Source organism: Phalangium opilio, unplaced genomic scaffold (assembly GCF_054372755.1).
Source record: "Phalangium opilio isolate 3A_F unplaced genomic scaffold, DU_Popi_V2 ptg000013l_1, whole genome shotgun sequence".
Taxonomy (NCBI): Eukaryota; Metazoa; Arthropoda; class Arachnida; order Opiliones; family Phalangiidae; genus Phalangium; species Phalangium opilio.
Genome location: NW_028324148.1, coordinates 9,110,350 through 9,135,174, shown reverse-complemented (window position 1 = coordinate 9,135,174; position 24,825 = coordinate 9,110,350). Strand labels below are relative to the sequence as shown.

At 37.3% G+C, this 24,825-nt stretch overlaps 2 protein-coding genes across 2 annotated transcripts in view; one reads left to right on the top strand and one right to left on the bottom strand.

The window, feature by feature from the left end:
• Window positions 1–24,258, bottom strand: part of LOC149708846 (uncharacterized) — a 159,359-nt gene extending 135,101 nt beyond the window's left edge. Inside the window, exons 1-2 of the mRNA XM_089863880.1 lie at window positions 24,043–24,258; window positions 22,518–23,094 (exon numbers count right to left, since the gene is read on the bottom strand). Coding sequence (XP_089720006.1) covers window positions 22,518–23,094; window positions 24,043–24,258 — 793 coding nt within the window. The remainder of the gene's footprint in view (window positions 1–22,517; window positions 23,095–24,042) is intronic.
• Window positions 394–1,694, top strand: LOC149708847 (uncharacterized). The gene is made up of 4 exons (XM_089863031.1): window positions 394–479; window positions 1,272–1,370; window positions 1,440–1,551; window positions 1,611–1,694. The coding sequence occupies exons 1-4, from the start codon at window positions 441–443 to the stop codon at window positions 1,682–1,684; spliced, it is 324 nt and encodes a 107-aa protein (XP_089719157.1). The 5' UTR covers window positions 394–440; the 3' UTR covers window positions 1,685–1,694.
• Window positions 24,259–24,825: the final 567 nt, after the last annotated feature.

Sequence of the window (24,825 nt, the reverse complement as noted above, 5' to 3'; positions counted from 1 at the left end):
TATTCGATGTGCTGTAACTTCAAAAACCCCATGCTTTTTTTTATGGGAAAATTTGCGAAGAACTGATTTTTTAACATTATGGGAGGGTGTGGGTTCTTATCCAGAAGGACATACTGGCCCTCTAGATTGGCATGCGTTCAAAGCAAACAATAAGAATGATATATAAGATTTCATGAGTAGTACAGCAACATTGTACTCTGAATAGGTGTTTCTCTGACCTGTTAATTGTAGGGAAATTGCTTTAACTCTCTCTAACTCTGAATTTTATTGAAATGAGCTTTAAAACACGAACCTTTTTTTAAGAATTCGCCTTCGAGGTAAACTTTCATATAGACCATTTGAACGAATCTGAACTAACGAAACCACGATCGCAATACGGGGCCTACGTTTTCCTCGATAGCCCATTCAGTATTCCGACCAATAATGTTCGGGCTTTTTACATGCACGTATCTACTTGGAACAAAATCACCTTCAAAAGTGTAAATATCGTATACGACAGAATTGAGAGACAGTAGCAAATAGGAATGGTGGTCTTTCTATAGATCCTAAATTGAAATAATGGAACTCATTTTTTGTGGACATTAAACTATGTCATTTTGCTTTAGAGAAAAATTCAGATAACACAATATTATACCTTAAAAGAAGGGCCTTTAGGCTTTATCTAAATTTAAAAGAAATATATTAAAATAAATTATCTCTTATTACAAAATAATCAAAATAATAAGCATTTAATTAGGCTTAAAAAAGAGGACTACTTTTCCACCATTGATTTAGTGGCGTCTGCTAAATCGAACCACTTACCCCTACAGGATTGGTTGAATTCTCACGGGCTGCAAACAGCAAGGGGTAATAGGTTCGATTTGAGACGCCACTAAACTAACGTCAACGCAGCAATCCTCTTTTTTTTAAGACTTATTAAATGCTAACTATAATTTTGTAATAAGAGACTATTTATTTTTTTTAATATTTTTCCTTTTAAATTTAGAGAAAGGCCTTCTTTTAAGGTATAATGTTATGTTACTAGACATTTTCCTTTAAGTGATGATCTAAAAGGAAAAGAAAAGAAATTTTATCCCACCAATAGGAACGTTTCTAATTTTCAAAACATTTGTGCGTTGGCCATAATATTTACTTGTAAAAACTTTTTTTGGGTTGATCACCATTGCTAAATGCTACTTTCTTCACATATCTAACATAAATTATAATGTTGGTCAATAATGTTTGACCTTTAACTCTACTACAAAGGCGAAAATATAATAAATCTTTTCCAGACGACTGTTTATCGACTTCCCCCACCATACGAAACTATGTGCTTTGATTACAGGAAGAAATGGAACATAACAAAGGCGCGGAACGACTTAAGCCGACAGGTTTGTCAAATTCATTATAAGGCAAAACTCCTTCAGTTTACTTATAAAAACTATGTTCCTTTTTTTAAGACTTGCTTATACGAATGCCTTTGGCAGAAAGTGTTGATATCGTGCAACGGATGCATTCCTTTGCCACTGCCCTTCATACCGCCCCTGAAAGGATGTCATCCCAAACAATCAAGTGATTATTGTTGACTTTCTTCATAAATTAAAAAACTATAGTTTTAACTTTATTTTCAGATTGTGTAACATCCGAACAAATTGATAAATTGAAAAAAGATTGTTCAGTAGTGTGCCCAATTGCATGCGAGTAAGTACTTACAGCATTAATCAATTAGGAGTAGGTATATATAATTGCGGGTTTAAGTTCCATAACTGATCACTCGTAACTAACGAACGAGTGGTTGGAAAGAAGACAGTGTGGAAGAAACAAACACATCGGTGCACTAAAGAGCAGATATAGGTCCCTGGATGTAAAACAAGAAATTTGCCTTATTTTCCGCCAGAACTTTAGCTTTTAATGTTCAAGCGTGGTCTCCTCATTGCTTATATAGATACTATCTGCAATTCTACAAGCGAGTTGATAAAATATTACCAAATGTGGATGAGAGGGAAAGTATGACAATGGCCATAGAGTCTGTGTTAAAAAACGTGGACATCAAAGTTTCGCCAATAACTATTTAGTTTACTAGTGACTGATGGACTTGCAAACTCGCCACTGAAAGTAGTTCAGACATTTATGCTCCTTGGTTTAACCATAGCCCACTCGATCACGCGCATCACGACGCAAGCTGCTCGCGCTATAGCTAAATTACAGAGATTTGTTTTAAACCTATCTAGTTTTATGTGCTCTTCTATTACTTCGATAACCTTACTTAAATCCATATTATACCTTCAAATACATTTTATAACATTACCAGCTACTCTGTCCTGACTACAAACACAAATCGAGGAAGTTCTAGCATACACAATAGCAGACGACGGTAACCGCGTAACCGCGAATTAACACAAGACCTATTTTAAGGGAGTGAACAGGCCCAGTATAGCTACGCCAATTAAACGGTCAACTACGGCGAAACTCTGATGACTCGCGACTTTTGGCCATTTTCATACTTTTCCCCTCATCCACTTTTGATATTACTTATAATACACTCAGTTTCGTAGGTCTGCAGTTAGTGTACCAATTTCTTCCATTCAGTGACGGATTACTAACTAGGCACTGTAGCACAATCCTTGGGGCCATTATGATCAGCCCTAAGCTCTCATCTGTCATATCGCAGTGGGCCCCCGAACGCCTGGTGCATAGGGAACCCCGAGGGTGTTAATGCAGCACTGCTTCCGTCAGCATTACTTCGATTTACAGCCCAAAACGTAGTGTTTTCCACACTGTATATCAGTCGAAATTTTCTATCCTCTTCCTAAAGATCCCCACACAGTATCTTGCACAAATTATTTACCAAAAATATTCTTCATCTCCGTGCTTTTACAACGCCAAGAGGAGTTTTCATTAATTCCCTTTCATTTAAAGGCCCACTGTGTAAATTCTTAAAGAAAGAGTGAACAAGAAAATAGAGTAAATTTTTTTCTATCAATTCTTAAACTTATGAAAATATTTGGTTCTTGAAATATTCAGAAATATCTCAATGATTTTCGAAATTAAAACACATTTTTGTTTCGCCTTTAAATAACTATTTGTACTAATGAACTATCGTGTGAAGCCCTGCCACGATATACTTTATTTTCCTTAATTACTCTAAGCCCTAATTAAGGCTAAAGAAGTGGAATAGCCAAACTCAGAAACCTGAAGCAGATGGTTTTTTTCTCACGTGAAACAGTACTGCGAAAAAATTTAAGTTGCAGCTCTCTACAAAGGTGGGCATTTTCTAATACTTCATTGTTAGAAAATTCACACTCAAAGATAAAGACGTCTGTGTTTACCATTTAACTCTTCCTTTTATGAAGGAATGAATCATGTTAAGCGAGAAACCATCAGGATCACTGCTCAAAGTTTATAAGGATTGTTAAAACAGTCTATATACTCGAAGGGACGATCCATGCCGCGAGATCCATATGACGTTTCTTCCAAGTGAAGATTCATGCCGCTAGAACTTTATGAAGTTTCTTCAAAATGAAGATTTATCCCGCGATATTCACATGAAGTTTCTTCAAAATGAAGGTTCATACCGCAATACCCATATGAAGTTTCTTCAGAATGAAGAAAAGGCGATTGGCATATCATAATATTATGGCACTCTGATCTTCGAATTAATATATTCAAAAAAGAACGGATTTCGTTATTGCCAATAGGAAGTGGGGAGAGAAAAATATGTGGTCAGGCGCTTCAACGATCAGCGAGATAAGTTATACGTGCCATGACGTTTATCGTGGCTCATTCATAATGATTCCTCAAGCTCTCTACCTCAGGAATCTAGCGAACACTTAGGGAAAAACACTACACCATCATTCCTCGTAGGCTGGTAGCCGTATGCATTCCTGGTCTTATACGGTACAAAGTTCACTTGATTTTGCTCATCACCCTCCCTACCACTAAATTTGAAAGGGAAAGTGAAGAGTTATGCGATCGGCTTTTATATCGATTCGTCTGCTATTTATAAAATCAATCTGAACACCTATCTTCGAATGATTTTAAAAAATCCTAGTATATTCACATTTCATTGATAAATTAAAAGCTAATACACATCCGACCAAACGCATAACACACGGTCTACCAGCTAAGTATTATCCGCAACACTCATGATATTGCGCGAGATCTCATAAACCTTGCACGCTCAAACGGATATTTTGTTACCTGAAATTTGGGGTAGAACCTTTACTATATCAGTAAAATCTGAACCTATTCTCATTTTAAAAATCACTGGCAGATGTTTCCTAAATGGTTCACTAAGCATTTAGCACTATGCAGGTAGATCTTATAATTTTGTCCTGAATTGATAAAAAACTTGATTTTCCACTTCACCTTACCTTTAATCGAATAGCTTGTTTGTATTTTCTAGATTAGCATAAATTCATATTGTGACGTCAGATCCTGGGCTTTTGACCTAAAATAGGGTGGGGTTAGGTTGTTTGATAAGCCGTTTCGCGAAGAACGTATTCAGGGCATGCGTAAAATAAGATTAAAACGTGAAAACAATTGTTCGGACGAAAACATCGCTCTCATTCGGAACGAAATGGCCTCGACCAAAGGTTCTACGGGTTCAGCAAGGAAAGAAAAAGTAACGGAAACGACGCCAACTGTATTCGATACCGATTTCTCACGCAAATTCCATTCTGGCCAGTATGGGAAACGTAATTTGCAGGACCATTTTTCTTACCGTGGAAGTCTACCACAAGAAAACGGCATGGCATCAAAATCTGTTGTACTTGTTTGTGTGATTTGCAATTCTATATTTCATGGCAATAACCCAAACAACTTTGAAAGACACCGAAAGGTAAGCAAGATTTGTTTTAGGGAACTTAAAATCCGTCTGATATTGGTGAAACTCACGTTTTCTGTTAGCCTTGGGTTCAGCGCTTGCATTGCATTTGCTTTTTTTAGGGTATCACAGTGTTATGTTACGTTTATGGCAATGTTCAAATTATAGAATTTAAAGGTGTCACCGGCGCTGTTAAGATGGACACCGCCCTTAGTTCCGGGCGGGTAAGCATTATGCTTATCAACAATTTGGCCCCCTGGTCCCCCCAACCAGCGCCAGTGATTCCCTTAAAGAGAGGTAGGGTCACTATAATGAATTTCCTGTAAATGAAGTAAAATAATTAGTTATGCCAGTAAAACTTCCTATAAAAACAAACTGGTCGCATTGTCAAACCAAAAACCGCGACATGAGAAAAGGGAGATTAGGTTTCTACTATGTTTAGGTCAGTCGACATTTCACAGCACTGTCTGAAACCGGGCGCAGGAAGAAACGGCAATTAGAATCTGTATTATTTGTGGTATGTCAAGATCACTCGACAGTTCTTAGCACGGTATGTGGCAGGGGCGCGGGGGAGGAATGTGAATGAGATGTGTTCCACTAAGGTCACGGTGCTCGGGTCGCAAAATGTTTCTTCTTTCTCTATCCCTTTTAGTGTATGCAGTGTAATAAATATCAGAGCAACACTTATCATTGTGGACGGCCCCCAATGCTGCGGTGGGATGACGTCAATATACTACAGTGTAGATCTCGTTTACAGGGTGTAGATAATTACGTGTCATTGTAAGAATTTGAGATAGTTGAAAGAGTTAAATATGGAAAAAGCTTGAAAAACATTGCAAAGTCACAGATCTTAGCCTTGGAAGTCACCAAGTGACGTCCGAGGCTAAGATCTGTGACTTTGCAATGTTTGTAGCCGCCCGCTTTTCGCATATGAAACTTTTTGAACCATCTTAAATTCTTACAATGACACGTATTTATTTACATCCTGTATGCGAGGTCTGCACTGTAGTATGTTGACGTCATCCGACCGCAATATTGGGGGCCGTCCACAAAGATAGGTGTTGGTCTGATCTTTACCACACTGTATAACATCCTGGCTTATAGATGCATTTATATACAGATTAAGCATGGCATGATTTTGAGGGAAACCGAGGAGAAAAAGAAACGATCCGCTTCAGCTTCGTTTCTGACTACGTCCTCTTTCAAACCACGGAAAATGTTAAAGCTTGACCCAAACTCCGAAGAGCAACTAGCGTTCCAACAATGTATGCTGGATATGGCCGCAGTGGACGGTCACACGTTTGACTTCATCGACAAATTGGCGTTCAGACGGTTCACTTCAATATTTTGCCCTCAAGTGCATGTACCCACACGCCGTACTCTAGTGCGACATTTGGAATCAGCTGTGGAGTCTATTAAACCGAAGATTTCGGTACTGTTGGGAAAGGTTTTAGAAAAATCTCTACATCTAACGCTTGACATATGGAGCACTAGACTTCGGGATTCCGTTTTGGCAATACGGTGTCACTTTATTGACGAGCAATGGTGTTTGAAAAACCTGCTCATTGGATTCATTCACTTCGGCGGCAGTCATACGGGCCAAAATATTTTAAAGGAGGTCAAAAACCAGTTGCTTAAAGTGGGAGTGAAACCCAGCCAGGTAAATCTTCACTTGCGATTTTAGTATGTTGCTATACGACTTGTATTTAAAACCAGATTTCAAACGTGTGCTCTGATAATGCCGCCAATATGATAAAGGCATTTAACATGACCGAAGTATTTGGACAACTGGAATTAGACGTATTAAGTACTTCAGTATCTACTCCTTTAGACACTCAGTCTACGGGTTTCGAAGAGCCAGCGGCTTCAGAATTCTATCGTAGCAAATGTTTTTTTCACTTGGTTATTCTTTAAAGGGATGGTTAAGAGGGGGATCAAGTAATGTTCTACAGATTCTGCTAATTATAAGACATGTCTTCATAGTGAAACATTTAAGAAATAACCCCAAATGTGTGTGAAACGTCCAAATCGGTTCAGATTTCAGCGTTTCATTCAACGTTGAACTTCCGACCAACCGTTCCTGTACCGTAACAATAAAAAGTGGCGTGGCACGCGCAATGTCGAGCGTAATTTGGTGCGAGAAGTGATGAACATTGTGCGCAATAAGATAAATGACGTAGATTATGCCAATAAAAGTTTAACGCTTGGTCCGAGGTGCGAGTTTTACTTTGTTGACGAAGTCTAAATCAGATATCAGTTTTAAATTCATACGGAGATGTCCCCCGTTTGTTTCATTTATACAGGGTGTTTCTGATAAGTCTGCCATAAATCAAGGGGCGTTTTCTTCGTGTCAAACTGAGTGGAAAGTGTCAAAGAACATGGGGTGTACAAGAATTTGCAACTGAGATATGGCCAATGTTTGGGGGCCATATCTCAGTTGAAAATTCTTGTACACCCCATGTTCTTTGACACTTTCCACTCAGATTGATCCAAAGAACACGCCCCTTGATTTATGGCAGACTTATCAGAAACACCCTGTCTATGTGAAAGAATCCACAGAACAATCACTTGATAAAATTGTACGCAATATCAATTGATTCCTTTTCATCCTTCCTTTAAAGAACCTTGTAAAGGTGTTTATCCTTTGTTACCTATAGCATTGTTTTTATAACCACTGCAGCAAAGAATTCATATATTTCCACTGAAGAACCGGATGGATCAGTACCATCAACATCCTCCGGTGTTATCTCTGGACGTATAAACGTTTTGCATGCAAACAATGTAGTAACAAATCAGACGAGACAAGCGTTCTTCAATGCCCCACCCGATATATTGGACGAATATATAACTTGCGAGATACCATTTGATCCGGAGTGGCAGAAAAAGCCATGTCTGGCTCATACGTTACAACTTGTAGTAAATCACAGTTTAAAGGCCTGTGACGTTGCTACATCTTTCGTCCAGAAAATAAATTCGTGGATATTATTCTTTCGTCGTTCCCCTAAATGGACCGAAATATTAAAGACACAATCTGGAGGCAGGGATTTAATCCTTCCGATCTGCACAAGATGGAATTCAGTTTTCCTAGCGATAGAACGAGTATCCGAGGTATTATTTTATTACAACAAGTTAACGGTACAACTATAATAACCCTTAAACGCGTGTCTCTTCACTTATCAGCCTGAAATGTTAGATGCTTTGATCAACGTACTTTCGCGGGCCAAAAACATGAAAGGTGGTCCCAAGATTACATTTACCATGCCAACACCAGCAGCTTCGTCTGAAGCGAAGGAGCTTTTGGACTTACTGAGACCGTTAAAAATGGCCACAGATAAGTTTCAACGAAAAGATGCCGTCTCGGGGGAAGTCATTGCTGAGATCCTTACAGTATTTTCTATGGTGTCCGATGTACAAGCTGATAGGTTTCATGTGGTACAAACTAATATTCTTGCCGAAATAAATAAGCGCTTCCAAAGCAGTTTAAACGATCCTGACTACGTAGCTGCTGCCGTTCTCGACCCACGTCTTAAAACTGAATTCTTTAAACGTAAGCGTAATTGTTTGTTTAAACCGTATTGTTGCTACTATACAACAAGTTTATTTAGCGCCATATTGCAAGCCATCGAACAAAGCCTTCCCTTCTGTTAAAAGTCCAACGGTGAAATGTGCTACAAATATTATTAAGAATTTGTTGACTGAAGACAACGGGCAAGAGTTCGATGGAGTAAAAGCAAGTTTGAACGAAGAAACACGGCCAACCTCATCAGTTCTCTTTGCCTATTTAAAAGCAAAAAAACCACGCCGATTGATAGAGTCACGTCAACCGAAAGACGAATTAGATCGTTACCTACAGGAAGGTCCTATGGATCTTTGTGGTGTTGGACCTTTGGATTTCTGGAGGGCCAACGAAGTTAAGTATCCTCGTCTTGCGAAATTAGTAAAGAGATATCTGTCTATTCCTGTATCATCGGCAGATGTGGAACAAACCTTTTCAATCGCAGGATCCATTCAACGAGCTCGTCGAGCAAAAATTAGTATTGAACATATATCGGATATACTCACATATCGAGAATATCGTCACTTGCAACTCCAACAAGAACCAGTCGAATAAGACGACCACTTAGCAACTTAATTTACCCCTTGTTAAAAGGAAGGTACCCACTAAAATGTTTCACCGCTATCTACACAATAAAGAATATTTAAAATTGTAACTATTATGTATCCATGTACCTAATTAAAGATAATACGTGCATTTGAATTAACGTAAAGGTAACAGGACTCGTTACGTGGATGACCTAGAAGGACCTTATACTCGTTTTCCTTTAACATTACGTGTGACCTATAAGGTACTGATTATAAGTTTGTTACAATTAAAGTTTTCTAAGGATGCGGGGCTGAATTATTCTCATTGTAATTTCTGGGACTACCTTGAGGTTTTGTGAACGTGTCATAAATGTATGTAGGTATAACGAACAACGAAATAAATCATTGTAAACCACATTTGTCAAAACCAAAGATTTTCTTCCTTTGAATCGCGACCGTCGGACTTCGTTCGAGCCACCCACAGTGACTGACCCGAGAAATCGCCCTCGACAAACGTTTCCCTAACCAATTTCCAACCAAAACCATATTTCGTGGACAAAATACAATTTCAAGCAGCTACTCTTGCCTCCTTTTTATAATATTGGTATACCTAGTTTTGTTAGATTTGGTTTGGTTGAATTACGTTAGGTTAGGTGTTTCTGTATATTGATAACGATGGAGTTTGTCTGCCGGGATTGAATCAGTCACACACTTCAAAATCAGGAGCTAAAGTTCATGATTGTGTCTCACTTTTTTTTCAGTGCGCGAACGTTTTAAAATGTGAAGGTTTCTGAAGAGAGTTACAGAACATCCTTATCTCTAGATATGAGTTGTGGAAATTACTCGCTTTAAATAATCCGTTAAGAACGTTGTTTGAAAGTATTTATATAAAAAAACGTCAATATTGGAGTATATTTTCAGTGTTTGCTTACTAAAGAACTCCGTATGTGAGAGTTTGAGTAACGAAATATTGAAGAAAGCTTCGATACATGAAGGTGTTATATGCATTACTACGGTTGAAAACTTCTCAACAAGAAGGCTTTCGAAAAATTCAAGTTATGAAGACTTTTTTGTGATGTTTTCTTTATCTATATTCGTTACAATATGATATTAATGTGAAGATTACCTGCTGAAGAAAAGTATATATTTCATAGGGGGTTTGTGAAGTGAATATGCCCACCTTTGGCTCTCTACGACCAACTTTGCCAATTTTCGTGCAATAAAAAGGTCTCTAATGTATGTTTCCATTGGAAATTTTAAGAAGTGTAATTTTATATTGCAGGACTGAACATTTTGAATACACTTTCTCAACGTTAGCTCAACGAAAGTAAGAAATTCAGTTAAGAAGTGAACATGCATAATGAAACAATTACATTTCAGATCTGTAGATGCTATTGTTATAGTGGAGCTAAGAGGCAATGTAGATGTGTTTTACGCTCATAAACCTCGATTTTCGGTAAAAATCAGATATTTAAAAGAAACAGTAATGAATAGCAAATCCCACAGTGCGGCGCGTCATAGTCCATGACTCCATGGACGTGCCAACGGGCACTTACTTTCCTTAGTAGTCAGTGTTTCCCGAACGCTGTGTCGTGAGATTTGAAAACTGTCTAAAAAGTAAAAACTTCGAAAACTTGGTAAACATTATGCAATGAAAACAGGATATTTGTATTTTTCGCCGTCACCGCCAGGAGCATCATCAAATTGTTGATTTTTAGGAGTAGAAAAAGATATTTAAAAAAATTCAGTTTCGCGTTGAAAGGTGGAACTCTTAATTAGGAAACAACTTGGACTGAATTTAAGCTAACTTGCTATTCCTTCCTGCTTCTATTAAATAATTACATTTATTTTAGAGTCTTATTCAACTCAACTAGCTTTGAAATAATAATTATTAGGAAATTAATTAACAATTTTAATTTACAGTCTGTGGAACTATTTAGCAACATTGGCGGATACCTGGGCATTTGGCTGGGACTTTCAGTGCCATTACTCTACGAATACATCTACAAAACATTCATATTTCTATTGAAAACTCTGGTTTCAATCAACGCAAAAACCGATAGAACTAGAATAAATAATTTCATACCATAAAGAGATTGTCCTACAAAAAAATAATCAAAAATGTAAACAATTCTTGGGAGTTAAAGAAAATTCAGATTGACCCGGCTTGTGTCAAAATATGGGAATTAGGTTATCACCCCAATAGCTCAGATACTACCCTTAAATATGTTAACATTTTGTAATTATAACTAAACCCATTCCAAAATGAACCATTTATAAATTTCACTTCTTTTTTTGAAAAACTATATGTATCTCAAAAATAATTTAATATTTTCCTAATAAGTGGAAAAACTCCCTCTCAGAAAGAAGTGAAGAACTAGGCTTATTTTAGCCACATCGTATTATGTATATCTACGAAGGTTACGATGATGCTGTAAGTCGTCGTCAGCGTCGTTGCCGTTGTTGTGCCACAGTAAAGCGGCAGTGTGAAATTATTCGTTAGTCATTGAAGGGAGAATTAAAGGGAAAGGATCGTGGTAAAGTGCTTTTTTCGCTAGATCGTTGTTATTTTTGTGGTTTTTTTTTCAGGAACTTAAGGAAGGAGACAATGGTATTAAGGTTGAGCATTGCATTTACTTTTGTTACTAGGGCTAAGCACTGTAAATTGGGTTTTGATGTTCACTCATTTTTAAAGAAATAGATATGATTAGGGTACAGTATTAATTTAAATGTGATGTATCCAACTCGATTTAAATTTACTCTCACCTGTCGACAATAGGGATTTCACGCGTACAATAACGCACCTCTAATTCAACATTCGAAGGAAATATCCCGACTTTATTTTTAGAATGGTCTGTTTGTTTATTACGATCCCAGAAATGACTGTATTTTGACAGAAATCGAGAAGAAATTTAAAAGCAAAAAATACTTTGTGTCCTGGGAGAGAGATCAACTTAGATCCTTTGTTTTGTATGTATTGACATTCTGGTTTCATTTTACATAAATAATAAATCTCAGGGTGTCACTTTATGGCAATTAAACACTAATGTCTAATGATGTTCCGTTTTCTTTATAATTCTTTAAGCCCTGATAAGGGTAAGGAATCGAGGGTCTTATAACTCAATCTTTCTGTATGTCTGATACTCGCTACGTGTGGTTTATGGTAATCATGTTAGCGCATACTCAAGTTCTATGTACACTTGTTAAACTACAAGACCCACTGAAATGCATTTGTATACTACGAAAATAAAATTGTAATATTTCATTATTTCTTACTTGAGATAGGTTTCTCGATGTCTTCTAATTACCCGAGCAGATTTTTTTGAAATAATATAAGTTCCTGATGACCCTTATTACATGCTTATAATAAATAAATTAACAAGTTTCTATTCCGCTTCACGCGTATTGAAAATTTTCAAACCGCACTTGTCAAAAAACGACTACTAAATGAATTTAGTAAAATAATTTACGTTGGCGAAAGGCGCTGATTTCTTAAATCCCGGCCAACAAAAAAGTATTGCCTTTTTTAATTAGAACTAATGTTGTTTTTATCGAGGGCTAGTCATTGACCAAAATTTTCTGCACCTGATTACTGATTTCTGAGTTTTTATGCTAATTCCGATGATTACTGAACGAATTCCTTGGTTTCTGTGATTACGATTATTTGTGGTGATTTCCTTAAAGGGAGGGTGAAGTAGAAAATCAAGTGATTTTTTATCGATTCATCTACTAATTACAAGACCAGTCTGCATAGTGAAACATTCAGGAAATACTTCCGAATGATTTTAAAATTCGAATTAGGTTCACATTTTAAGGATAAAATTGAACAAGGACTGCCAACCAATCGCGTATCGCCCTGCCTTTTTGTCAACAAAAGTCTCGTGGCACGCTCCATGTCTCGCGTCACGATTGTCACGTCGCGCGCCTAATTTTATCAAATCTCGTGATAAATTTCATTCAACACGGAACGTGCCACGAGAATTTTGTTAACAGAAAGGCAGGGCGTTACGCGATTGGTCGGAGGTCCTTATTTAAAATTATCCTTAAAATCGGAACCTAATTTGAATTTTAAAATCATTCGGAAGTATTTCCTGAATGCTTCACTATGCAGACTGGTCTTATAATTAGTAGAAGAATCGATAAAAATCACTTGATTTTCCACCTCACCCTCCCTTTAATCTTTACATTGATTTCTCCTATTGCCGCAGATTACTTGTGATTTCTGTTTGAATGCCAATGATTTTTTGGTGACAGCCGTGATTACCACTGGATTCTTCGTGAATATCGATGAATGCAGTGATTACTTCTATTTCAACTGATTATGATTTTTATTTTGGATCTTCGCATTCCTCGATTGATTACGTGTGATTGTTTCACAAATGGTGTGATTAACGAGGTGATTACAAAAGATATTACTAATAAATCATGTGATTATTCCTGATTTGCTTCAAGAGTTCATGTGATTTCCAGTGATTATCGGAGATTTCTGATAACCTTTGATTACCCACAAGAATGATTTTAATTACTGATGATTAGCTAAGAATTCTAGGAATCAAGTAATCGATTTGTGTGATTTTGTACACCTGATTTTTCAAGTTACTAACCCCTCGTTTTTTATTGACATTTACCATAGAGTAACTTTATTGGAGTGAGAATGAAAGTTCCCTTAAAAGTGTGTTTCATTTGATTTGAGTCTCGTTAAATATTGCTCCATGGTGGCAGAGTGCACCCAATAAAACGGAATTAGGTTAAAAGCTATTTAATAGGCATGGAAAGGGTAAAGGAGATTGAACTTGAGCAAACCATTTCACAACTGATAAAACAAATTCTTGGGAGTTTGGGAAATTGAAATTGATGACCGCGCTATGTTAGCGAAGTCAGATGTTCTCTACTGTGCGCTTTTTCACGTTTCCGGTTTTGACGTCATGATGCTCAGCGCTTGCCCATCACTGATGAAGATGCACTTTTCCAACAAATTTTTAATACATTAAGTAAATTAAATCGGTCATTGAAACATGTTCACTTTCCAAAACCGCAATGGCATTGAAACAAACTTCTCACGAGTTCATCAAAACTACTTTTATAACGTGACACAAAATCTAACGTTATTTTGGACAAATGAAAGCGAGATTCAGTAAACCTCAAAACTGCATAGATTAATCACTTTCTGAAGCCCGATTACTTGCTCTCTGGATTTGTATCATAGTCCAAATCCTCTTTGCATTTTCTAATAAAATAACTCCGGTACTAAGGTGTTTCTGATACGTCTCCCATAAATTAGAGCTAATTAAAATTGTCACTTCTATCCATTTACTAGTACTGTACACTTCTGCTAGATACAGGTTAAATAACATTCTTCGTTTAAAGGCAATCGAAATTGTCTTATACATCTTAAGAATATGGGTAGGCTGATATGTCTTACTTTACATATATATTTTTGTACAGACACGAAACCTTGAACCTTCGTACACGTAAAAATTAATTGATGGCTCCGAAATTTTATTCCAAATCAGCAATATTCTTAATTATGATGGTATTGAAAACAGAATTTGAATTAAAAATTCAACTCGGAACGCAGGTATAATGTCGGTGTCTCTAAACCCCAAGACTGTTCTAGAATGGCCAGACTATGTGATTTTACTATTAGTATTGATAATCAGCGTAGGAATCAGTATTTATTTCAAACGACGAAAGATGAATTCGGATCAAAGCGGTGGAAAATTAGAAGAATTCCTTTTTGCAAATAGGAGTTTGTCTATTTTGCCTGTGGCATTTTCTATGGGTGCTACTTTCATATCGTCAACAACATTATTGGGAACCTCGGGAGATCTTTACATGTACGGAGTAGAGATATTCTTTTTGTTTATCTCCAGAACAAGCATCACAATTTTGCTTAGTTTTTACATGGTTCCAATTTATAGAAAGACCCGATACGTCAGCGTCTTTAGGGTACGATTGCATTTATTATCGATGAAAGATTAGTACTGTATACCAAATAAATTGCGCACAACCTAAGACCATTAAGCACAGATGGAATGGAGATACGGCGTGTGGTTCTTTCAAGGAAAAACCTCTCTAGCGCCACGTCACGACCAATAGAGATATCTCAGTTGTGACGTTAGTGCCTAGGTAAAACGTCACGAGCTTAGCTTTGGCAGTGGGCGGCCATGTTTGGTACCGCTTTGGTTCTATGGGAAATAGCATGGGTGACGTCACATCAAGCCGTCTGAAATAGCTCTCTATTGACACTTTTTGACTCAAACCATAGCCATAACACGATCTATGAGTGGAAAAGTTTCGGCTTATCATTCCAGTCCATCTGTATTTAATGGTCTTAGACCCAACTGATGCACTACAGGTTGGATGGACATGTAATTGTTTTACTAATTTTAACTGAAACATTTTGGCAGAGAATAGAAGAGCGTTTCGACCTATGTGTTTGTCGTCTACTGTCCTTAATTTATATGATAAACAGGGTAAGTTATAATCTTAAGTGTTTGCCTATTGTATTTTTGTCACGTTACACAGGCGCTAATAATTTAAGGTTCTGCAATTGGGTCTGGTTCTATACCTACCCGCTTTGTCAATAGCTACCCTTACGCCATTTGATACTCGAGTCACGTCTTGCATTCTTGGCATCGTCTGCACTATCTACAGCGCTATTGTAAGTGTATTCGTGTGATGAACTCTTTTGTGCGCAAATTAATAGAGCTCGGCATTATCTATCCATTATCCACAACTTGGTGGATAACCGATTATTTATAAACAAATTGGTTGATAACCGATTATTTATAAACAAATTGGTTGATAACCGATTATTTATAAACAAATTGGTTGATAACCGATTATTTATAAACAAATTGGTTGATAACCGATTATTTATAAACAAATTGGTTGATAACCGATTATTTATAAACAAATTGGTTGATAACCGATTATTTATAAACAAATTTGTGGATTATTATACGATTTGACATGTAAGTTCTGAGGATAATTTTCGAGAATGGATAAAGATAAATTAACGTGGATAATGGATAGATAATGCCGAGCTCTACAAATTAATTTAATTGACAATGCAGGGTGGCTTTCGAACAGTAATTTGGACCGATGTATACCAATTCATTCTACTGACTACCGCCGTGTTCATGGTCATCTTTCAAAGTCAAGTTAAAGCCGATAGTTTAAGTCACCTCTGGCAAAAATCCATTGATAATGGTTTTCTCCTGGCTATCAAGTGAGAGTTCAAGTTCTTTACAATTACGTGACATGAACGTAATTTATAGCGCATTTTAGTTTCACGGAAAGTGAAGCAACACGATCTTCCGTATGGGCCATTATTTTCAACGGCGTGTTCTATGGAATAGACGTCTTTCTGACCAATCAGGCCGTTATGCAAAGAATTATGGCGGCCAAATCAGAAGCTACTGCTCGAAAGTAAAACTATAACTAACAAACGCCAAACTCCACCCTCTAACTGCCAGTGATTGGGATATCTTTATGCATTAGTTGGGTCGCGAGATTTTTGGATTTCAAGACAAGTTTCTGTATTTACCCTTGAATTGCTTCAGAGTTCAGGGACGTTTGAGGGTAGAGTGGCATTTAAAGTGACTATACGGTATTGGCAATTAAGGTTGCATCTTGACTAAACATAGTTCGGTTATTGCTGGATCCATCTTCATTTTAGTCGTAGTCACCGCGATTTTGACAGTAGGAGCGGTTCTTTACGTAACATACGGTCATTGTAACCCTATGAAATTTTCCGAATTCACCGGTGTTAAGCGACAGGACCAAGTATGACTAAAGTTACTCCTAGATAAAATCGATTAATAGTTCGAGATGATAACATATCTATCTTTCTGTAGATGTTTGTCTACGCAATAGGGGACCTGTTCATGGATTATCCGGTACTGAAAGGACTAGCAATTGCGGGTATAATCAGTGCAGCACTCAGCACATTTTCCTCTTTCGTAAATTCCTTGCCAGCCTTAGCCCTCGAGGACTTTATCAAGCCAATATTTCCCAGATTGAACCACAACGAAGGGGCTTCCGTCAAGATTTGCGTATATTTAAGTAAGGAATTGAAACTATCATCTTCACCATTTTTATAAAGAATATGGCTGGTCATTACCTTGAAACTTTGAGTATCCGTTGTCTCGAACAATGTTGTGTTAAAACAATGAGGTCATCGTTACTTTGAACAATTGGGTCATCGTTACTTTGAACAATTGGGTCATCGTTACTTTGAACAATTGGGTCATCGTTACTTTGAACAATTGGGTCATCGTTACTTTGAACAATTGGGTCATCGTTACTTTGAACAATTGGGTCATCGTTACTTTGAACAATTGGGTCATAGTTACTTTGAACAATTGGGTCATAGTTACTTTGAACAATTGGGTCATAGTTACTTTGAACAATTGGGTCATAGTTACATTGAACAATTGGGTCATAGTTACATTGAACAATTGGGTCATCGTTACATTGAACAATGGGGTCATCGTTACTTTGAACAATGGGGTCATCGTTACTTTGAACAATGGGGTCATCGTTACTTTGAACAATGGGGTCATCGTTACTTTGAACAATAGGGTCATCGTTACTTTGAACAATAGGGTCATCGTTGCTTTGAACAATTGGGTCATCGCTACTTTGAACAATTGGGTCATCGCTACTTTGAACAATTGGGTCATCGCTACTTTGAACAATTGGGTCATCGCTACTTTGAACAATTGGGTCATCGCTACTTTGAACAATTGGGTCATCGCTACTTTGAACAATTGGGTCATCGCTACTTTGAACAATTGCGTCATAATTTGCTTTGAACAACTGTATCATCGTTAACACGAGCAACGAGTTCATTGTTACAACGAACAACTGGATCATCGTTACAACCAACAACTGGTCTTTACAACGACAAACTGGTTTATCTTTACAACGAAAAACTGGTTTATCTTTACAACGAAAAACTGGTTTATCTTTACAACGGAAAACTGGTTTATCTTTACAACGGAAAACTGGTTTATCTTTACAACGGAAAACTGGTTTATCTTTACAACGGAAAACTAGTTTATCTTTACAACGAAAAACTGGTTTATCTTTACAACGAACAACTGGTTCATTGATACCACGAACAACTGGTTCATTGATACCACGAACAACTGGTTCATTGATACCACGAACAACTGGTTCATTGATACCACGAACAACTGGTTCATTGATACCACGAACAACTGGTTCATTGATACCACGAACAACTGGTTCATTGATACCACGAACAACTGGTTCATTGATACCACGAACAACTGGTTCATTGATACCACGAACAACTGGTTCATTGATACCACGAACAACTGGTTCATTGATACCACGAACAACTGGTTCATTGATACCACGAACAACTGGTTCATTGATACCACGAACAACTGGTTCATTGATACCACGAACAACGGGATCATCGTTACCATGAACAATGGACTCTAGAGCAAGGCCAATGATATGCATACTGAAGAAATCTATAATTTTCGAGATTTTAAGCAAGTATTTAACCAAAACATTCATTCAATTAGGCTTTTCCTTCGGGATTTTGGCCACAATCATAAGTTTTGTCATTCCCTATTTTGGCAATACCATAAAAGCCTTAAACACTATAAATGGGTCAACCCGTGGACCGATGGCTGGTACTGTCCTTCTGGCATTGTTTTACAAGAAAATAACAAAGAAGGTTGTAACGCAAGGCTACAGCTTTGCATTGATAATCTGATCTCATAAGTTTCCTTTATAGATTTGTGTCTTCAGTTTATTATTATCCATGGTCTTCCAATTGTGGGTTATTTTGGGAAACGCATTTTACATCGTTAAACCAAAATATGCCACGTTATTACATTCGATAGACGAATGTCAGTCTGATTATTCAAACATAATTAATTCGACCATCAATGTGACAAACTCTACTCAAGTATTTGACTTCGAGGGAGAGAGGTAAATAATAAAAAGGCTTTTATTTGGACTACACGTTAAATTGCACCTTAATATCAACACTTGCAGTTTTTTCAAGCCTCTCTACAATATTTCTTACATGTGGTACAATGTCATGGGATTAACGACTAACGTTTTGACAGCCACTTTGCTTTCAGAAATTTTGAGTTATTGGAAAGGTATTTTATGGGATATCAAAATATAAGTACTCTATTTAAGAGAAATAGCTGATATAGCGCCGAGAAAATAACGCACACATATCAGTTCTTGATATTTTCTCCACATTAATAGGATTTTTATATCTTTCCTTATTTTTAGGCCATAAAAATGTTCCCGCCAAGAAAAGGTAATGTTTATACAGTATACGAACTGAAATATTGGTCAAAGACCTACTACTAATATGGAGTTTTACTATCCAGAAGTTCTAGAGAAACCACTGAAGCTGAAACTGTACCTTTAGCATGACTTAAAACTTCACCATACATACAAAGACTTGTAAAATCATTTAATAAAAGTTACGGTTGAAATAACGTATAACAGTAAATAATAAGTCAACAGATACTACACGATTCAAGTCAGACGAAAAAACCTGAAGATAAGGTTTATCAAAGTAGTTGCTCAAATAATCGACATTCAGAAATATGCCAACATTAGCGATACAGTATTCAAATCCCTGACGTCTCTCACCTGCGGTGCTTTTGGGCCATATGATTAGTTTTCAGCTTATGATATCCTACTAATATTCTAAACGTGAAATGGATGAGTTTCGATGTTTGTTACTCCAAGAAGCGATATCTAGTTTCCTAGGGAGAAGGTATAAATTCGCCACATTTCTAGCTTTCTCTCCAGTCCAAACGTAGGTCGGAGTTAATCCCCGCCTCTAAATTACAACCAGCATCTCATTGGTTCTTGGAAACTCACGTCAGAGTGACACGAACGACGAAAAATACGTATTTTCCGACTGAGGAGAGGCGAAATAGCCTGGCCTCCTTTTACGTCCTCCCCCCTTGTATTTAGAAAGGGGGACTGGGACTATGGCACGCTAATACTTAGGTATCTCATACCTTCTCCCTAGTAAACTAGATGTCGCTTCTTGGTTATTCAATTCCGCTTTTACGGTTGAACGGATTTTGGTGAAATTGGCATGCAGATAGGCTATGACTTTTTATCCAGGTAATATTTCTCCGTCGATTATTTTCCAAGTTTTTCGCTATTAAGTCAAAAATTACCATTCCCACCTTTAAGATATGATAATTTTTTTCGTACTATTAACTAGAGATGGGCCGATACCAGTTTAAACCGATACCGATATATCGGTTTAGCCAAATATCGGTACCGATACCGATATGGATCGATATCGGCCCATCTTTGCAGATGTTCCGAAACCGATATATCGGTTTAGCCAAATATCGGTACCGATACCGATATGGATCGATATCGGCCCATCTTTGAAGATGTTCCGAAACCGATATATCGGTACCGATACCGATATTGGTACCGGTATTTCTTAAAAATAATCGGTTATCCACCAATTTGTGGATAATGGATAGAAAATGCCTAGCTCTACCCTTTTCAGTGTTTCTTTGACTTCCAACCTATATGTTTTGCTTAGCTGTTGTAACGAAATTATTGTGCTGTCGCTATAATCCGCTATCATTTTCTACTACTATTAAGTTTTGGTTATAAATTAACCCTAGTTGAATAAGTATTTTGGAAACTGATTTGCCACACCTCAAGAGTTGTTTATTTCTCGATAATTAACATTTGAGGCTTTAACTTTGACTAATTAATAACAGGTTATGGTTCATCTTTAAGCATAAATTAACATAATTAAATATCCGCGACATGATTAATACTATTACGCGACACTGATAACTTTAGGCGGAACAACCCCCAAAATATTCTACAGCATGCAAAACTAAAACGATGCCAGTTTTTTGTATTTTGTATTTATAACTAAACTACCTAAATTTAACTACTAATGTTCTAATATAGTTTGTCGGCCGACTTTATGTCGTTTCTTGCGATAGTTCGCGATAGTTCGAAAAGAGTACTCATCACTGGGTTCTTCAAGTTGATGTTGAGGTGGTGAGTGCGGTTTGCGCCAGGATAATTGCGTCCTATTAGTTGACGGTGCCAGGCGAAGGGTCGACGTTCATGGTTGCTTATCGCCGGGAAAGGTTCCAAGTTTAGCCGGTCAAGAGCCAGAAGGAATCCAGAGGTTCTGCGGCCAGCGCTATGATTCCAGGGTTTCCATCAGGGGCTCTGCATGTGCAAGCAGTGGTGTCCGGCAGGAGCGAGTTCTTGAGTGACTTGATTACAAGTCCGAATCAGGAAGAATGTTTTTTAACTACTCTCCGCTTCTGGCTTTTTTAGCCGTCTTCTTGAAGGGCGTTGGACTCGGGGTCTTCTGGGGCCTCCGGATGGTCCCATCCAATCGTAATCCAGCTCCCGAAAGTATCGCGTGATGACGTAGGTCAACACCTTCACTACGCCTGGTTGCTAAGAGAATCGTACCTCTCTTCTAGGTTTTTACAGGTCACGACCCGCACTCGTGAACTTGACTATATTCAAAAGAGTTTTAAACTCTTTCTTTCTATGCACCTGTTAAACTCTTTCTTTCTATGCACGTGTCCAACTCTTTCTTTCTATGCACGTGTCCAAGGGATACCGTGCCTAATTTTATCTTTTACTGGCATCGCGCGCTACTGGCACCGTATTGTATTTATAGAGGGCATGCACTAACAAATAACCCCTACAAGATTAACATGCTTTGAGAAGGTTCACGACTTCAAGGTGTGGCAAATTTTTGGGTATAAAAGAATATTGATAAAATTGAAAGGGAAAGGCTACGCTAGCCAATTACTATTTCTTTGGTCGTATTTACAAATACAGAGTGTGGAGTGATAAACTGAACTATTATTTAAAATCATTATTGATTGACTTAAAATTAATTGTGGCAATTATTTATTTTGCTACACTGTGCTATTCTGCTATTTGGTTTTTTGCCTTAAGATTAGGTAAAATATTAAATAATTAATATTTCATTAATTGCTCGTAAGATCATAACGTCGTCATTAATGATATTGTATTATATATATCCTGCTAACATGTTTTATAGTAGTCACTATAAGACTGGGAACGGTTTATGAAATTAAAATACCAATATGTTTGTATATTCCCTCTCCCTGGGAAAAGTTCAATAATTTTATAGAACTTTCCGTTAATTACTTGAAGAGAAACTAACACACAGGGGGAGGCGACCATCGAACGTTGTTTCCCTCACGGAGCCTGAGTTCAGTACAAGCAGGGGCTAGCCAACTCGCACTGCATCTAGCGTGCTTCTTGGCGCGAGGGAAGTAGGTTTAGATGGCGGATTCCCCTACTGTGGTTGCTTTCTTTTCAGAAATTAAAGGAATGATCTATCATCGACCGCTGGAGAGCATTGTTTGTAAAGTTCCGTCTCGATCGTGACCGAGTTTTTAGACATTATTATTTTTTTCGAGCGAGCTCAATTTGGGATCTAGGCTAGCATACGTCACAAGTTGGCGAAAGAAGCAGCTGGTTAATAAGGTCATTCGTTTGAAAACCCTACTTTCTTTGGACGGAATATTACAAAGTGAAGCAAAGCAAACTAAGAACATCGATTACTCACTCTGTATATGATAGATGGTTTTGCCGTCTTTGATCACCACAGTTTGTTGTAAGCCGGCTTTTAGTTTATGCATTGCAAGACCAAAATCGTTTTTTGGATCCACATCAGCTATGGACTGATTTCGAAACTTTTTTATTGTATTTTTCTTAGATTTACTTTCTTCCAGTAACGTTGTTAAAGTTTTCACTTTCTCCAGCACATATTTAACATCACAATCAAGTCTTGCCCAAGATTCTGGCCGACTACATGAAAGCGACTTGTCACCTTGCGTCGCGAAAAACTCGCACAAACTACAAGGGTAGTCGAGGGAGAGCGATGTTCCATTCCCAAAGTGACCCAGTTCAGAATCTTCCGAACTATCACAACGATTACATTGGAGGGCAGAGTTAGGAATGAACGGGGTACCTCTTCGATCCGCAATGGACGATGGCAACAAATTAGAGCAACAGTCTCCACCCGAATATCGGCAACTTTCAAAGTCGTAAGCGGCAGATGATGCAACTGAAGAGTGAAATATCGTGTCATCTTCAAGGTTTCGGAAGTCTTCGACTAAGCTGTACGATTTTGAGTCATCGTTCTAATAGTAAAAGAGTATTATTATTATTTGCATTGTTTAATTAAAACAATCTCTTTTTAAAACTAATAATTTTAGATGGTTCCAAGTAACTTAAAAGAATACTGTGGACTAGAAATTTTCTTTTTAATGAAAAGAGCATATAAAAAAAGTTTTTCAATTTTAACCGTGATTGTATCTACTCTATTAAAGAAGATAAAAGCAATCAAATTTCCGTAATGGCGCGTAATGGACACAAAGCGTTAAGCTACTCAGCGAAGGACTGGGGAATATCCCTGTTTGACGATTAGTACCAACTGAAGGATTCATGCAATAAAGGTAGTCCCCAGTGCGTCTCGGAGAACCCTAACGACTAGTGTCCTTAACGCCGTCTGTAGCTTCTTTAATAGTGTAGATAGAAACATTTATCCAGTTGATATATTACTTTTGATACTTCATTTCGATTAAAAAATAATTTAACTCTAATTCTAGCCCGGCATATTCCTTTAAGAATATTTGGAGTCTATGTGAAAACCTCAAAGGTTTTGGCTGAACATTTTAAGCCCTTGAATTTTTCTCGTTTTAAATTTTTTAAGCCCTTGAATTTTTCTCGTTTTAAATTTTTTAATTGCGGCGAAATTCAAATTATGTTTATTTCATCTCAGTAGCAATAAAGACTGAAAAAAGCTAATTTCAAAACCCTAAGTTTATAAGATGTTTTAAAAGTATGAAGCTTCCAATTCTTCCTGAGAGCTAGCTCATGAACGAGGCTAAAATTGACCACATGCAGTTTAGCAGTCCACCTCCACATGTAGTTGGCTTTTAAGCCTTTGACAGCGTACCTTGACGACAATCTATGACCTATGTCACGCCATAACTAGTTTCCAATCTCACATTGTATAACTTATCTTATAAACTTATGATTAAACTAAAAAAGGAGCACTTTAAATTTTTAGTTTATTTAAACCTTACTTCATCAATCTTGCAACAACATTCAGAACCACAGTCCTCATCAAATTGATTTAGAACATGGGCATCGCTTTCAACCACTACAACTGAGGAGCGAACACTATCATGGTTTGATTGTCTTTCGTCAATTTCAGTGTCACAGTGACAACCCGGACTGTGCCTTAGTGGATTTTGGAGCTGGATTTCCTTGACTTCGGCTCTTTTCAGTTTCAATTCCATCTTCTTTTCTTCCCAGAAACATCGTTCTTTGAAATTATCACTCTTGAAGTCCGAGGCTCTTTTTCGATTTGACCTCCGGCCAAGTTTGATTGTGCTTTTCTTGTGTCTTTTATCACTGTGTTGTGAACAGACAATCGCTCCCATATTGATCCAATTTTAACTGTATGAAAATTTTTTTCAAAACTCTATTAAAACAGTCTGTTTTGCACAAAAATTCTTTTAATTCACAAAGGTTCTAGCGAAACTCCATCACGTCTTACCGGCTGACAAATTTTCCCTTTTTTAAACAGAAATTGTAAACTAACAGATGGTCCCTGTTTTAAAATATCATTTGTTTACACTAACTATGGAAACCATCTACATTTTTATTTATTTGGTAAAACCGTTAATGTAAATTCTCTAACATAACTAACACACGTAAAAATTACACGGGCTCTCGTTTGGGCGAGGTCGTGAAAGAGATTGAGACGACTGACTTAAAACGGGAACATAGATGCAGTGTATAACCCTCAAACACCATTTAATCTTTACAACATGACAGAAAGTAAGGTTGAATATAGTAATATA